The following is a 16,041-nucleotide window of genomic DNA, read 5'->3' as shown; positions in this document are numbered from 1 at the left end:
CTATTCAAATACCCATAATGGGCACAACACAGCTCTCCTCCGGCACTGGACAGCATTTCTGAAAGCATTTCAATCCAATCAGAGCGCTAGAACAGTGATATGGCTAAACAATGGACTCAGTCTCAAATGAGCTGTTCACTGGGCCTGGTCACAAGCCACACCCAAAATCTAGTCACTGACAGATGTCTTTGGCTGAAGACAGACTGGGCCAGTGTGGACGGGCCAAACCGTTAGCAAAACCTCCTCTAAAGAGTGGAACTGGGCTGGCCGGGTGGCTCAGGTGATTGGAGCGCCGTCTCCTAACGCCGTTCGATTCCCACATGGGCCAGTGAGCTGCGCCCTCTACAGCTAAGATTGTGAACAACAGCTTTCCCTGGAGCTGCTACCGCGTGCCGCCAAGAGCAGCCTGTGGCAGTGAGAGCTGCTGTGAGCGGCTGACCCAGTGAAAGAAGGGGGGAAAAAAACGGAGGTAAAACATTAAAAAAAAAAAAAAAAAGTGGAACTTTGGGCTGGGTAAGGACTATCACACGCTCAAGAGTGGTGTCACCACCGTTCCTGGAGGAACTACTGCAACTCACACATTTTAACAACACAAACCCACCAAAACCTAATTGAAAATGGATAGAAATGATGTAGTTAAAACAAATACTTTTAGTCTGACCAAAGGAGGAGTTATTTTTTGCCTTGTCACATTTAAAAATATTTTCCACATAGAAGTATTTTTTAAAGTATGTAAGTTACATTCACAATCACAGATTTAGAATTTTGGACAATATATTTTATTTTCGCATAAAAGTTCTACCAAAAATATATTTTTTTCTTAACTTAAAAATACAGCTTTGGAAAGCAAAATTTGAGTTGCTATAACTCATCACATGTTTTAAAAACAGCAATGAAAAGAAATCAACAGAATGGATTCAATTTATAAATATAAAAATGTTCATTTCAAAAGCTTGACTTTGTCCTTTAATAACTTAAAGGTGGGGTTATTGCTGATTTTCTTGTTAAAGATGACCAGGACATCCTCTTCAGACTTGTGGTGTTCATTTGTCACAGCGTAATACTGAGCTAAAACCTTCACAAAGAAAGACAACTGTCAAATGGGGGTATTTGTCCTGAAAGTGTAGCCAAAATATCCTTTCTTTAATCCAGAAGTAGGGCAACAGTAAAAACCAACAGAAACCCAGGTGCTGGTTACACAGGTGTGTTCTCTGAAAATCTGTGTAGCTATACACGTGTGAGCACTTTGCTATGCGTGTGTCACACATCGATAAAATGTTCAGAAACAGAAGAAACCACTGCTCTGGAATAATCAAAAGATAGCAAGATATCTAGAAGATAATTTTCACATTTAACACAGGTATCGCTCCAGCCTAGGAAGTGTGATGGGAACTGGCCCCAGTCTCTCCCCACAAGCCCAGAGGGGCTACTGGAGAAGCCTGGAAGTCACTGAGATAAAGACACACAAATTTATAGCATTTTCGGTTTTATAAAAACAAAACTGTACATTTAAAAATAAGAGCCGATCCCCCCAGCTTACACACCCGGGTACATACACCATACCTTTTTCCTTAACTTTTTGACTGCTATTTCGTTGTCCGGGGCCTGTTTCAGAATTGCTTTAATAGTTCCCTTCCAGTTGAATTTACCTACAATAGAAAGAATAATATGTAAAACGTCCTGTTTTGTTGTACTACCAGAAGCGTAAAAAAATGACTTCTGCAACATCTATTTGCCGGTCGGGAAGAGAACTAATCCTGAATGAGCAGGCACCTGACCTGTCCCATGACAGTGGCCCGGGAGCACAAACTGCCCTTCGTGGTACTTGTGCTCGGAGTGAGCAGGTCACTAAGTATCATAAATACCATCACCACTACAAATTCCTGTAAAAAGATAGTTGCATCTACTGAACCCAACCAGGTCTAAGACCCGCTAAGAGCCCGGGGCTGTCTAGGCACAGTGAGCAAGACAAAGATGAGCAACAGGATGTTAACCTTGAACGAGGACAGCCCCAAATAATTACTGCACAGCGGGCTGAGACTCATTCTACAACCTCATGGGAACCTACAATTATCTCAAAACAAAATATTTAATTTAAAAAGCCTCATATAGATCAAGTTGGGGGGTGGGTTCGAAGCTAAGAGGTCTAACCCAACATGGGCAGTTACTGAACCTCCATTAATAAAGCCTCAATTCCCATTCGAGTCCCTGGCTGTCGTTGCCTGGCAGGACCCCCGGAGCGGCTTTGTGGAGGAGGCAGCATGTGAGAGGAGCCTTCACGGCCAGAGACGATCCTGACAAGGGCACATTCCAGCTGAGGGAGAGAGCTGGCCATGGAGTTCCAAGAAAGAGACACCAGGGACAGACCCAGACATGAGTGGGGAACAGCCGAGTTTGGCTGCAGGAAAGGAAGGAACGGTCCCAGAAAGCAGAACTGCGTTTATTTTCAATTCCAAAGATAATACATGTTTCTAGTCTTGGCTGCTTTCCCTTTTATCCTTAAAGCTAGACGGACACTGTAAGAGTGACCACACAGTTCTCATTCATTACTTAGGAGTCAGTCGCACCCTAGAGAACTTATTTTACTTTCAATTCTCCCACAGGCCTCTGGTTCACCCCAACCTAAAGAGGGCAGAGCTTGCTGGATGGTAGCAGTGATACCTTTTGCAGGAACGTCATGGTTTTCCGGTTCTCCACCCTCTGATTGTCCTGAGAACTTTATCTTTTTCTTCTTAGAATCTGCTTCAACTAAATAATTAGAAAGATTAAAAACACAACAGATATTGCATTTATGACAGAAGCTACCAGTTCATGAGTCTTCCACGGCCAGGCCCCTGACACCCATCACCTTGCTCAGTCCCCAAGCAACCCAGCACCGTGGGGTTTCTCCTCCAGGTCAGAGAGGAAACAGGAGAGCTTTCTGCCTCACCCGGTTCAAAATGCAAGGTCTACCAGACTTGATACATCCCAAATTCACAGTATTCATAATTTTTTAACAAACCCCAGAGCATAAGCTAGCCACACACCTTCTGAAAGCTTCCGCTTTCTTTTTCCTGGACCAGCCTGGGTCTCTTCCTTGTCCGTATCTCTCCGGAGGGCTCCATCTCCATCCACTCCTTGGTCCACCGTAAGCTTGCCTTTTTTTCTTTTCTTCTGGCTCTTCTTCCCTGTGGAGCCAGTGGGCTCGGGGGCGTCCTCCCCTCCAGCTTCCTGTCCTGTTTTGCGCTTTTTCGGCTTCTGACTCTTGGAGTTCTCTTGGTTTTCTAACTTTAGTTCTTTCTTCTCTTTTTTTCTATTCTTCTGCCGCTCTTCCTTCCTTTCTTTCTTATTCTTCTTCACCTCTGCTTGTCCTTCCGTGGTGTCATTTGCTTTGGAAGGTGGCACCTTGGTGGAGGTTTCTGCAGGGGGGCTTGCCACGTGGTTGAGTGGCCGCTGACCTTGCCCGTTACTGACTGGTTCCTTATTATTAAGCAAAACCAAGAAACACTGAAGTCCCCATTCCAGACTCACTTATTCACATCACTGTGTGTATCTACCGGAACAGTGTTCTGAAGAACGTCTTAATTACTTACCATTTTAGCTGTGACGGCTCCCAATTGTTAAAATGGAGCATTAAATACACAAAATGGGAAGAACTCCCCAGCCCACACCGCTCTGCATTTAACACACACTTGTTTCACCGGAAAAGTGAGGAATCCTTAAAGCACTTAAGCCAGACCTGTAATTTTGGCTCACTAGTCACCTTTCCTTTCAGTGAAGGTGAGCACTTAGGTGTGGTAGAAACCACTAGATGTATGAAGCTGCAGACCTGGGTTTAAGTTCCAGCTCCTTAATTACCAGCCAGGTGACTCAGGGCAAGGTATTTATCTGCTCCAAACCTAGTTCCTCATCTGTAAGATGAGAAGCAGTAATACTTACCTTATACAGTTATGTACGAACATATGAGAACACAAGTGTCATGAGCTTAGCACAGGGGATGCTCCATAAACCAGCCCAACGGCCGGCCGGGAAGGGGTCTGTAAACTACCAAGTACTAGGCAGAGGCATGAGCTCATCGTCAGTCAGATTAGACAGGTGCCGTTAGAGGAACGGGGATACCTGGATAGCGGGTAAGGAGTCACAGAAAACTAAATACCTACATACACTGGGTAAGGTAAACCTCCCCTTTACTGCACTACCTTATGCAAATCAGCACGTCAGCACAGTGACTTCAGCAGAGCTGCACCCCAACTCTAAACGGGCTAGAATCTCTACACCAGGTCCTGCTCGAGAGATGGCGCACAGCACAGCTTCTACCCCACTGTTCTGTGCGCTCTGACACGTCGGAGGGGAAGCACAAGGGTTGGTGGCAGCAGCTCCGGGGACCTGGCACAAGTTCCGTCTCTAAGTTACCAGTCAGTCAACTTCCTATGTCACCTCCTCCAGTCTTCCCCTTTGGGAGACTAGGTCTCAAGAGGGGATCTACTGCCCCCCAAATCAAGAAGGACTGGCTTTAGCTCAAGTACAAGAACGGACCAAGTCATGAAGGACTGGCTGTAACTCAAGTTCCAGAAAGCTACGGAGGTCATGCCTCTCGATCTCAGTGCTCAACCTCTGCCCAAAAGAGTAGCATTTAGGGAACGAATGTTAAACTAAATCGTAGTTTTCTCAGTAGCAGGTGAGAGAATCAAGCAGTCCCGGCACGTGGGGGTAGGGAGGCAGAGAATGAATTCAGAAACGGACTCAGGAGGCAGAGGGGCAGAGCAACTTCACATCTATCCTGCAATTCTGCCCGTATTTATAGTCAGGCATTATGAGAACCACCAGGGCCACCAACCTCAGCCTGCCTCCCACCCGATTCAGAACAAGTGTCTGGCTGGTGCCTTGCCTCTACATCCAAACCAACAGAGGGGAAGGAGGTGGGGCATCGGGAGACACACATCCACCCACCCAGCAGCCCCTCAGTGATGAGTGGACAAACCCACTTCTTGTCTTCTGCTTCACTGCAGGCTCTCCTCTCGTGTGGTCTGCTCAGCGAGGCCTCCACTGGCTCTCTCCTAACACAGCGCCCTCCTTTCCTCTGCCCCTCCCACTGCCTTGCTCTTCCTAGTGCCGATGGCGACCTGACATTACGGCATAAACCCATATGCGTAGCTGTCTGTCTCCCCACCTAGAACACAGCTCTGTGGGGGCAGGTCTTGGTATCCACATGACCAGGTGCGATTGTGCTGGGTATAGAAAGCATCACAGCAGAGGACGAATGCCCAGAGCAGAGCAAAGGGAGGGCTACAACTGGGGGCATGAACAAACAGGGACCAGGACCTCTTGCTTTGCACCACAGACCCTGGGACGTGCTGTGAAGTGCTTGGGACAAAGGCAAAGCAATAACAAGCTGTATTTTCTAGAGCTCAGAGTTTACCACGAGCTGTTTACCGATTTTTTTAATTCTTAATATGTTCATAGTTTCAAAAGGGAAATTGGAAAGAACTTTTTTGAACCCTGCAGTTGACCCATTTCAGATCTTTGATTCTTAGTTAAAGTAATGGAACTAGCCTTTAAAAAATAGGTGCCACATAAATGCCAATTCAGTGGTTGGTTCTATGATTTCAAAGGCCCAATTTGTATATTCTGAGACAAATGCTAGGTATACTGCCAAGATAAAGTTTCATCTTCATCTCAATTTGCTGCCCAAACTATTCTATGTAAAGCAAATCAACACTTGACAATGTGACCAGAATGAAAGACCAGTCCGACCCAGAGGTTTTGTTTTTAAACTACTAATATAAGTCTCCAAATGGGAAGAGCATGCAACTGAATAGGAAAAATTAAATTAACAATGTAACCAACAAAGTGGCTAAAGGATATCAAACCAACACTCTCTGCATGTGTATTCCACATCTGGGGTCTCTCACATCAACCCATTTTGACTAATACCGTGTTTCCCCGAAAATAAGACCTAGCAGAACAATCAGCTCTAATGCGTCTTTTGGAGCAAAAATTAATATAAGACCTTGTCTTATTTTACTATAAGACCGGGTCTTATGATATGATATGCTATGATATAGTAATACCGGGTCTTTTATTAATTTTTGCTCCAAAAGATGTATTAGAGCTGATTGTCCAGCTAGGTCTTATTTTCGGGGAAACAAGGCAGGCAGTTGACTGAATCACTCCAGTGGAAGGAAGGAGTCAGCGCTTCCCGAGTGCCCACTAAATGCTGGGCATAAGGTGGGATGCTTTTATAGCCTCGGCCACTTCAGTACATGTCAAGGACCTTCATGCCCCCCCGCCCCAAAAGAACACCTAGTCACTCTCTGTGTCCTCACCCTGTTTATTTTCCATCGCGACACTATCACTACCTGAGATATTTTATATTTTTTGCTCACGGCCCAGCACAGAAGAGGGACTCAGTGGATATTGAATAAATGAATGAATATGATGATCCACTTTTTAAAGAAAAGGAAACTGAGGCTCCAAGAGGTTAAATAACATGCCCAAGATCAAACATTTGGCAGAGAGCACAGCAGGCATTCAATCCAGGTCTGTCAGACACCCAAAGCTCCTGTTCTTTGCAATACGTCCCGCAGCCTGATTTCTAAGCAAATCATTCCGTGTTACTTGGTATCATTATCAAACATGGGGATTAAGTACCTGTCTTGGCACAATAAGGAACTCTTCTCTGCAGTGCATTCAGTTTATTCCTTCCCATAAATGAAGGCCAAAGAGGCTCTCTGAAAAAGAAGGCTGACTTGACCTCCAAAAATAAGACATTCCTATTGCATTATTACAAATTCATTTTTGCCACACTGCAAATCTAAAATGAGATCTGACTTACACTGCTGGAAGCTTCAGAAAAGATATTCCACACCTGCTCCAGAATAGATTCATTATGAACTTTTAAACTGTTCTTCATCCAATTCTGTCAGGAACAAAAGGGGAAAAAACAACAAAAAACCATTATCCAATTTGACAGGTACACACAAGCTGTCACTGATGGGCCCATATCCCCTCAGTTGGGGAAGTCATATCAAATACATACCTGGAATTTCGCCTTTTTCCTGGGAATGTTGTCAAAACCACTAATTTGCTCTAAAAGATCCCTCACTTTGGGGCTGACATTGGGTCTTTTTATTAATTCATTAACTTTCTGCAAAAAAGGAAGACAAACAATAAACAACTGACACATGTGTTTCATGTAACCATGGTTACAGGGTTCACATTTCACGTCCAGATTTTGCATTAATGTCCATGCTTACAAATTCCACATAGTACTGGAAGGCCTAGCCAGAGCGATTAGGCAAGAAAAAGAAATAAAAGGCATCCAAATCGGAAAGAAGTAAAATTATCTCTGTTCAGAGCCAACATGGTCGTATATCTAGAACACTCTAAAGATTCCACAAAAAGAACCTTTAGAACCAATAAACAAATTCAGCAGAGTTGCAGAATAAACAATTGACACTCAAAAATCAAGCTGCATTTTTACAAACTAACAATCTGAAAAAGAAATTAAGAAAACAATTCCATTTATAATAGCATCAAAAAGAATATAAACTACTTAGGCATAAACTTAACAAAGGACTTCATGAAAGACTCATCTACTTAAAACCACACAACATTGCTGAAACAAATTAAAGACACAAACACATGGAAATTTTCGTGGATTGGAAGACTTATTATTAAGATGTCATACCACACAAGTTATCTACAGCTATAGGGAAATACAATCCTTATCAACATCCAGCTGACTTTTCTTGTTTTGCAGAAACAGAAGACTCTATCCTAATATCCACATGGCCTGTCAAAGGACACCAAACCGCCAAAACAACCTTGAGAAAGAACAAGCTTGTAAAAGAACAAAGGTCTCACACACTGCTTTCAAAGCTTACTATGAAGCTAGAGTAATCAACACAGTATGGAACCGGCATAAAGACAGACCAATGGTATAGAGAGCTCAGAAACACACCTTCACACATATAATCAAATGATTTTTTGACAAAGACGTCAGTATCATTCAATTGGGAAAGGGCAGTTTTTTCAACCAATGGTGCTTGTACTTAATCGGAGACTTAAAAATGGTAAACTTTATATCATGTATAATTTACCACAATTTTTAAAAACTGCAAAAAAATATGAGCACACCAAAAGTGATCAAAAGAATTAGACAAAAATGGATACTATAAGGACTAGGAAATAAATTGAGGCCCAAGACAAAAAAGCATTAAGATCTAATAAATAAATCGGAAATAGCAAGAACAAAACAGATAAAAATTAGTGTCCTGGAGAAAATGCTTATAGCAATCACAGTGAAGGCAGAGGAAGAACGTAATTATTAAAGTTAGGGAAATGTACACAAAAAAGATGGTCACTGGTGAGCCCTTTTCTGTAAAGTGCCCAATGGTAGAGATTTTAGGCTCTGCAGAGCATCCAGTCCTAACCACTCAATGCCACGCTTGTAGCACTAATGCAGCCACACACAAGACGTAAGCATGGGCATTGCTGTGTTCCAATAAAACTTTATTTACAAAGAGGTGGTGGACTCCTGGGCCATAGTTGGCTGATCCCTGCTTTAGATTTCATTCCTGATATGATGACAAGGGACATGGAGCTCACGCACACGGGTTCCTCAAGCTCAGGGGACTAGGAATGTTATTCTTTGGGGGGATTACAGATACAGTGCCCCAAAGTGTGGCTTGATGGTCGCCAGCCTAAATATCTTTGTTAAGGGCTGTCACTAGCTTCTCAGTCTGCACTGGGCAAACTTTGTCAGGCCTTTGTGAACAGAAGACTCCCTCCGAGCAGTTTGTAACTCAGTAAGCTCGCCAATATTGGAAAATTCACATTTAAGCTCTATCACTGGAGGAAGTAACTATTATTTATTTGGGTTTTAGGAAAATGTAGAATTTCCATACAGATGACATTTGTCTTTTCATTTTCCTACCTTCCTTTCTGAGTCCTTCCTCCTGCTATCTATTCTGTAAATGGTGAGCTGGAAATCACACCTCTCAGTGAATCTGCGATTTCATTGCTTTACCATTTTTATTGTGCATGTTTTCATTTTATTTAAGTAGAAAATTCCTCGTATTCATGATTTATTTTGCCTGATTCTGGTGACCAACACATATGAGAGGTTAACATGATTTGAGTTATAAAAGCTGTATTAGTACTAGAAACAAATACAGACTAGAAAGCTTCAGAGCCAAGAGAAACCTAGTGAGAATTCTAAAATATTTTTGCAAGAAAACTGCAAAACATATGGGTTAAAAAGAAAATGCACTGCAGTTATATTAACAGAGAAATAACTCTTTTTCAAGGTTTAGCTGCTCAGCTCCAGTCTATCGTAAGACATGATGTGTCTGCCGGGATGAAGCACTTATTCTTAGTTCCTTAGGCTTCCAGAGGAAGTGGAAGACATCAGAAGAAGCTGCTAGGGGAGTCAGAGCTTACCTGGATCCATGCCTGCTGTTTCACATCGCCTTTGTGGGCTTTGCCCGCATAACCTTTGCCCCCGTACTTCTGCTCTTCACTTATGCATTTCACATGGTTTTTATAGTCGTCACCCCTGTAAAGTGATAAAAGGTTCCCCCATTAGACTGAGTCTCAGATTGGAGGCTGTCTAATGTTAGCACGCAGCGCCTACCTTCTGCGGTCCACACCGCTTTATTTTACATCTGTCCACCGCACGAGCACCCCACACCCGTCCACCGCACGAGCACCCCACACCCGTCCACCGCACGAGCACCCCACACCCGTCCACCGCACGAGCACCCCACACCCGTCCACCGCACGAGCACCCCACCTATTTCACTTACTATGCTTATAGCCTCCTGGTCATAACATTTTCCTTCCTCCAAACTGTTCAGTATAAAACCCACTACCAAACTTTCCACCCATTTTTATGTACAATGCCTTAAACCAAATCGATAGGCAGCATTTTTGTTTAGTCCTGTGTATACAATGACTAAAAAAACCTGCAATATGGTGGCTGTATCTTAAGTTATAAAATGTGTATGATTTCCTGGTAATGTAGTAGGCAATCAATAATTCTTTGTAGAGTAAGTTAAAAGCTGGTGTAAAATGGTGGTACCAGAACTGATATAAGTTATATACCTCAATAAATAATAAAAAATATAATTAAAATATCATGGGATGTGATGTACAATATAGCGACAGTAGTTAATGATACTGGATTGCATAAATGCAAGTGGTCTGGATCTTTACTATGGATCGACATGAATTATTTGGAACTTACCAGAAGTCTTTACCACAGTCAATGCACGAAAGGCATTCACAGTTTCTGCAAATAGACACATGCTTTTCCACTTGCATTTTCTTCACTGATTCACCACATGCATTACATGTAAAAAATACCATTTTCAGCTAAATGATAAAATATTCTCTATCCAAGATAGGTTTCAAGTCTTGTCCTAAAAAAAAAGGAAAAAAAGACAATTATCATTATAGTCTGAAACTTTTATTCCCAATAAATGATCATACAGCTAATTTTTCAACCATAATTTCACATGGAAATAACTACAAACAGAATCAAAGTTGCTTAGCAATCCACATGTAACTCTACCACTATGTAAGCAAAATTATCATTAACGATGATACTAATGGCTGACATTTGTTGAGTGCGTGCTCACCATGTGCCGGGCCCTCTAAAAGCTTTACATATGTTAACTTATTTAATCCTCACAGCAACCCTATCAGGGAAAGACTATTGGTCACAATTTATAAGCTATGGAAGCACAGAGAGGTTAAGTAACTTGTCCAAGGTCACACAGTAGCAGAACGAGGATTTACACTAGGCAGGCTGGCTCTAGAGATGAAGAGTCTGGGGGACATTAAGTGAAATAGCTTACCTTTTCTAATAACTTTCCTTTTACCCCCACTCCGCTCTCTCCCCCTTCCCCTTATGTACACTGCAAATTACTTCAGTAAGAATATAATGGAGGGGGGGAAGGGAATTGAGGTGGTTTAGAAGGTGGAGAAGCAGCCCGTAAAAAACTTCCATAAGCACAGAAAACATTCATATAGGCATTACTATGTTCAAATATACCCTCAGTCCTAGTGGACAGGGCATAGGTGAGGGGCCCCATTCCTGTGGTTTCTTGTGGGATCAGGAAAGAAATGGAACCACATGCAGCTGTCCCGAGTCCTGGGTGCTGAATTAATGGAGGGCGTTCACAGACCCAGGTGGCCCCAGCACCAAGGGGACATTCCGTACGTCTGCAGATACATAACCACCATTTAAAAATTCATGGAACTGCTACGGTGCTCCACAAAACACAAATTCACCTAAAAGTGTGACAGAGTCACACTAATTTTCCAGCTTATATAATTTTTTAATCACTAGATTCTTAAAGAGTATTATCGATTTACATTAGAAATGTTTCCCAGCACACTCCTCAGAACTATTTAACTCATCACTTTCTTCCTCATGATGAAAAGGAAGGCAAGGACCAAGTAAGCTGATGCGACTGCTTCAGGGGAAGCCTGCATCCAGAAACCCTCCAGCACAAACAAGGACCTCTGGCTCACAGAGAATGCTCGCGCACGAAATCCCTCTCCTGCCCTGCTGTCCCCACGCAAGGGTCGGGGTTGCTCCCAGCCGTGCAGCCGTGAATGGAAATGTACGTCTGCCTGCAACTCCAGGGTTCACCAAGGCCCAGCCACCTTTCCGGGGGCCTTGCTCTGTGGGGCACTGCCGAACATCAGCTTGCCTGACACCAAACGCGGGCGCCGGCCCCGGGGCCCCTCCTCAGCTCACCCTCAGGCTCGGTGAGCAAGGGAGGGCATCTGGTCAGCAAGAGCCTTGTAGCAACTCCAGAGGAAAGCAAACAGGACTGCTGTGTGATTGCAGCCACGAGCACCTTCTTATAGGGTACCGTACAGATGTGTGACACAGTCGCGAGTCCTGGGGAGCTGGACTCATGTGGACTGTGCCGCCCCCACCCCCAAGCTTCTGCACTTGGCAGATTAATGACACGCGATGAGGACACCCTGCCTCTCCGGGGAGAACAAAGGCTGGAACAAGGGCCAACACCACATTATCAATAAACAGTCTGTAGGGGCACTTTGGTGTAAGAAGAGCAAACCATTACCTAGTCACCAAGAAACAGATGGCCGTCATACACACAAGACAGAAGCAGCTCGAGAAGCCAAATTGTCTGCTGAAAAACGTCTAAGTCCTTTCATCGTGAGAGTCAACAACGAGAAATAGCCTCTCAGAGTTAAGCTAGAGCTTTCTGACCTTCCTTGTCGAGGTCTACTCTGTTTCTTGATTGATTGAGGGGGAGAGGAGATGGTTTCGGAAAGATGTGAGATTCAATTGGGAGACTAGGTCTGTCATGGAAGGTCAGGAATTAAAGGCCTGGGAAAGACCAGTGGAAACAAAACGTATCAACCGAAAGCTAGTGACGTTGACAAAAAAGAGGCTGGGACAATCTGTGTGATCATGCATCCTTCTGGGGATCAGCCACACAGAGTAAACGTCAGTTCAGGAGGGGAGGAGAAAATACCTCTCATGTCTATCAGAAAAATACCTCTCCAATCATTTTCATTCAGTCTTTTGCGGCAAATGTTCACATTCAGAAATTTGTTTGTTGTTTTTTTTTGCTTTTACAGGCAGAATGAGTAGCTCTATCTGTTAGTGCCTTCCTCAGGATTTTTAGTCTTCCCTGCATTTTCACTCTTGATATGAAATGGGGACAACGTGGCCGCCTGCTCGCTGATGAGACAGATAAGGCCTGTAAGCAGCTTACCTCTCCCTTAGTCAGGGTCACCTTGATCAGGCCTCACACCTTACCTAGCCCTCTGTGGAAACACTTGTGTGTCTCCGTGTGGGGGAGTGGGTGGGGGGCGGGGGGGAATGGACGGGACGACACACTGCAAAGAAGAGCAAGCTGAAAACCATCCTAACTGCATGGCAGCAGGTATCCTGTGTCTCAGTGCAGACCTAACGATGTCAGAAGTGTAAATGCATCAACTTACAAAAAGACACCATGTGAACGCTCACTCCCTCTTATTGAAGACAGCAAGCATCATCTAAAACAAAAAATTAAACTTACTCAAATATCACAAGACTAAATAAATGTGGAAGAAATTTAAATAAACGTTCAAATGATGTTCTGGGTAAACTTGTAGCATTTCTCCTGTGGAAATCAGGAAAGCTGAAAACATGCTGCATGAAGACTTTTAGGAAGCCGTCCACTGGGCTCAGATGTCATACATTTCAACATTTAGCCCCAAGTGTAAAAAGATGGCATTCTTCATGGGGCCGAACCTAAACAAGAGTTCCCTTTTCCTCCCTTGGTTCCCACTCTCTCTGCCCAAGGCCAGGTCCCAATCCAGCCACAGAGACTCTGTGTGCTCATCCTCCTAGAGATGTGGGCATGTGAAAGAGAAGGGCAAGCAGAAAGCAATGTTTGTGGACCGGCTGAGAGCATATGTGGGTTCTCGGCCCAGGTAAGTCACTGTAATTCAGCTCGGCAGACATTCCTGCGTGCCAGGTACGCACTAGGACCCATATACACCAGGTGCACTCCCCCCAAAGCAGACCAGGTCCTCTGTGTGAGCTTCTGTCTACTCATCTGTTGGTCAACTGACTGAGCTCTCGCCACGTGTCGTAACCCAAGAAAACGATGATGCAGATATCCTTCTAGAACATGACCATTAGCTCTCCACTCAGCGATTTCACCTGTACCATCACAACTGCACCAACACCTCCAGCACAGGTATGCTCACACCACCTCCCTCTGTGAGAAAACTGAGGCAGCCTGACAGGCCGCACGATAAGCCCAGTCTCCTGCCCTGCCTCTCCATCTCGACTGCTCATGTCCTTGGCCGTTACTCAGCATCTGCGACCTTGAGACCCTCATCCCTCAAAGGCTCTACAAATGACCTGGCCTTTTAAAGTCTGAGGGCCCTAAGTCTTAATTCTAAGGCCAGCCCCCACTTAGCAAGACCAGCCGTGTCACAGAGGAGGGTGTCAGGTACTGGAAAGTGATGCTGACAGCATCAGTAAAAGGCTGGGAACTTGTGAGGAACTTGGGGCACCTCGGTCTCCTATCAAGGTGGCAGCCACGTGCTGTTGAACTAGGACTGGATTCAGGGCCAGAGGATCTGAGCTGGAGCCTGCATCTGCCAATTAAAAACTAAATGATCTCAAGAAATGCACCCTAATTTGAATCTGTTTATCTATAAAATGGGCCTAATATCTACCTTAGAGCATTGTGCGGAAAGTTAAATAAGATACCAGATGTGAAAGATTCAGCCTTACCCAATGCTAGAATTTCCTGTGACCTATCAATTTGCACACAATGCTGTTACACCCAGTAACCTCCTAAACCCATGCTTCTTTATATATGACCTCAATTCATCTATCTTCATAAATTCACTCCAGTCTCCTCTGGCTACCCACCCCATGGGTGCTACTCTACCACCCTGTTCCCTTATGACCTCAGGCTCAGTTCTGGGATCGGGATTTGGAATAATTTTTTAGCCTCCTCCCTCTACATTTTTATATTATTTATTTTCTACAAAAACTACATTCACTAATCTTAAACCATTCTCTCACACATGTATACACACAGACCTAAACACCACCACCACCACCACCACCACCACCCCCACCACCATCCCCACCACCATCACCAAAACAGGCCATCTGACAGGCCAGGCTGGCAACCTCAGCACAGTCACCAATAGGCACTTGGACCTCAAGCTAGTCACCATCCCCTCTGAACTTCAAGTTCTCCCATCTCTGAGACAAGGGATCAGGCCCACTAGACCAGCCCTGAGCCCCTTCCAGGGGAAGAATTCCAAGAAACCCTGGGAATTCTTGGACAGACGAGCACATACTGTCCACCATCCTGTCTAAACCCCGAATGTGGGGGTGATGAGGGTCCAGAGGTGCTTTCACGCAGGAGCTCTCCCCTGCTCTTTGCAAAAACCCTAGGAGGTAGGTACACTCGTCTCCACTTAACCGATGAGCAAACTGGCACCGGGAGAGGTTAAGCCAAACCTCACCCCTCCCCACACATTGCCTCACCAGCACTGTTTTAAACAGCATCCCTTCACTGGTGCAATAACCATCTGGGGCCGTCTACCTCTTGTCAGGCTCCACGCTAGATGCCAGGGAGCTGGCGGTGCTGTGTGAACAAGTCCCAAGCGGACCCCCTCTGCAGGAAAGTGAGCCTTGCAAATACACCCTACCTCGTCCCCCTCCCTGTTTCCTCAGAGGTAGGAGCTGCAGAGACTCCTGACGTTTCCTGAGCACCTACTATGCGCCAAGCCGTCCTAGGTGCTTAACACGTTTGTGTCCATGTAATCCCCACAAGAGTCCTCTGAGTTACGTCCTATACTGTTCCCTTTTGACAGACAAGAAGAGTGAGGCATAAAGAGGTCAAGTAACTTGCAGCAGGTCACGCATCCCGTTAGTGGGAAACCTGGACTCACACGCAGTGATTCTAGCCCTGAGAGCGAGTCCCGTGCTCGCTCTATGCCCTAAGGCCTCCTCCGTAGGGACCGAGCTCCCCAAGACTCAGGGAAGACAAGAGCCTAGTCCCCAACATGCGGCAAGCCTGACCCCAGGCCAGCGGGACCCAAGCGTCCCGCTTTGCCCACGACAGAGAAGGTTCCCGGCACAAGAACCGTTCCGTTTGAAAACCGGAAATAACTGGTCATCCTAAATCCAGGACTCCTTGCACTTCTCCAGACCACCAATAAGAGCTGAAAAGGTTTCCTCCTTCCTCCACGCGTGTGAACCAAAGGAGGGGCTCGCAGGGGGGAAACGCAGGCATCGGCCATGCTGCCCCCGCCCCTCCTGGTCCCCCAACCCGCCTCCCAGGTCGCACCTCTGAGCCTCTGCGCTCACCTCTCGGCGGGCGTCCGCCAACAGTTCCTACTGGCCGCGGGGAGCACGTGGAATCGCCGCCGTCGCCGCCGCCAGCCCAGCGCCGCCGCCACCTCGCTCCCGAGCTTCCCCGCGCAGAATTCGTTTCCGAGCCGCCCCGCACGCCTGCGCGCTGCGCCTGCACCGCTCGGCGGAAGTGACGGCAG

The 16,041-nt window shown here is 45.4% G+C and overlaps 1 protein-coding gene across 1 annotated transcript; it reads right to left on the bottom strand.

Annotated features, from left to right (window-relative positions):
* Positions 1 to 756: 756 nt before the first annotated feature.
* Positions 757 to 16,010, bottom strand: LYAR (Ly1 antibody reactive). The gene is made up of 9 exons (XM_019716586.2): positions 15,857 to 16,010; positions 10,229 to 10,403; positions 9,424 to 9,538; positions 7,019 to 7,126; positions 6,815 to 6,898; positions 3,027 to 3,459; positions 2,662 to 2,748; positions 1,564 to 1,649; positions 757 to 1,075 (listed from the first exon to the last, which is right to left on the bottom strand). The coding sequence occupies exons 2-9, from the start codon at positions 10,348 to 10,350 to the stop codon at positions 941 to 943; spliced, it is 1,170 nt and encodes a 389-aa protein (XP_019572145.2). The 5' UTR covers positions 10,351 to 10,403; positions 15,857 to 16,010; the 3' UTR covers positions 757 to 940.
* Between the last annotated feature and the right edge of the window lie 31 nt (positions 16,011 to 16,041).

This window comes from Rhinolophus sinicus, linkage group LG02, assembly GCF_036562045.2.
Source record: "Rhinolophus sinicus isolate RSC01 linkage group LG02, ASM3656204v1, whole genome shotgun sequence".
Taxonomy (NCBI): Eukaryota; Metazoa; Chordata; class Mammalia; order Chiroptera; family Rhinolophidae; genus Rhinolophus; species Rhinolophus sinicus.
This window is presented reverse-complemented; position numbering and strand designations above follow the sequence as displayed.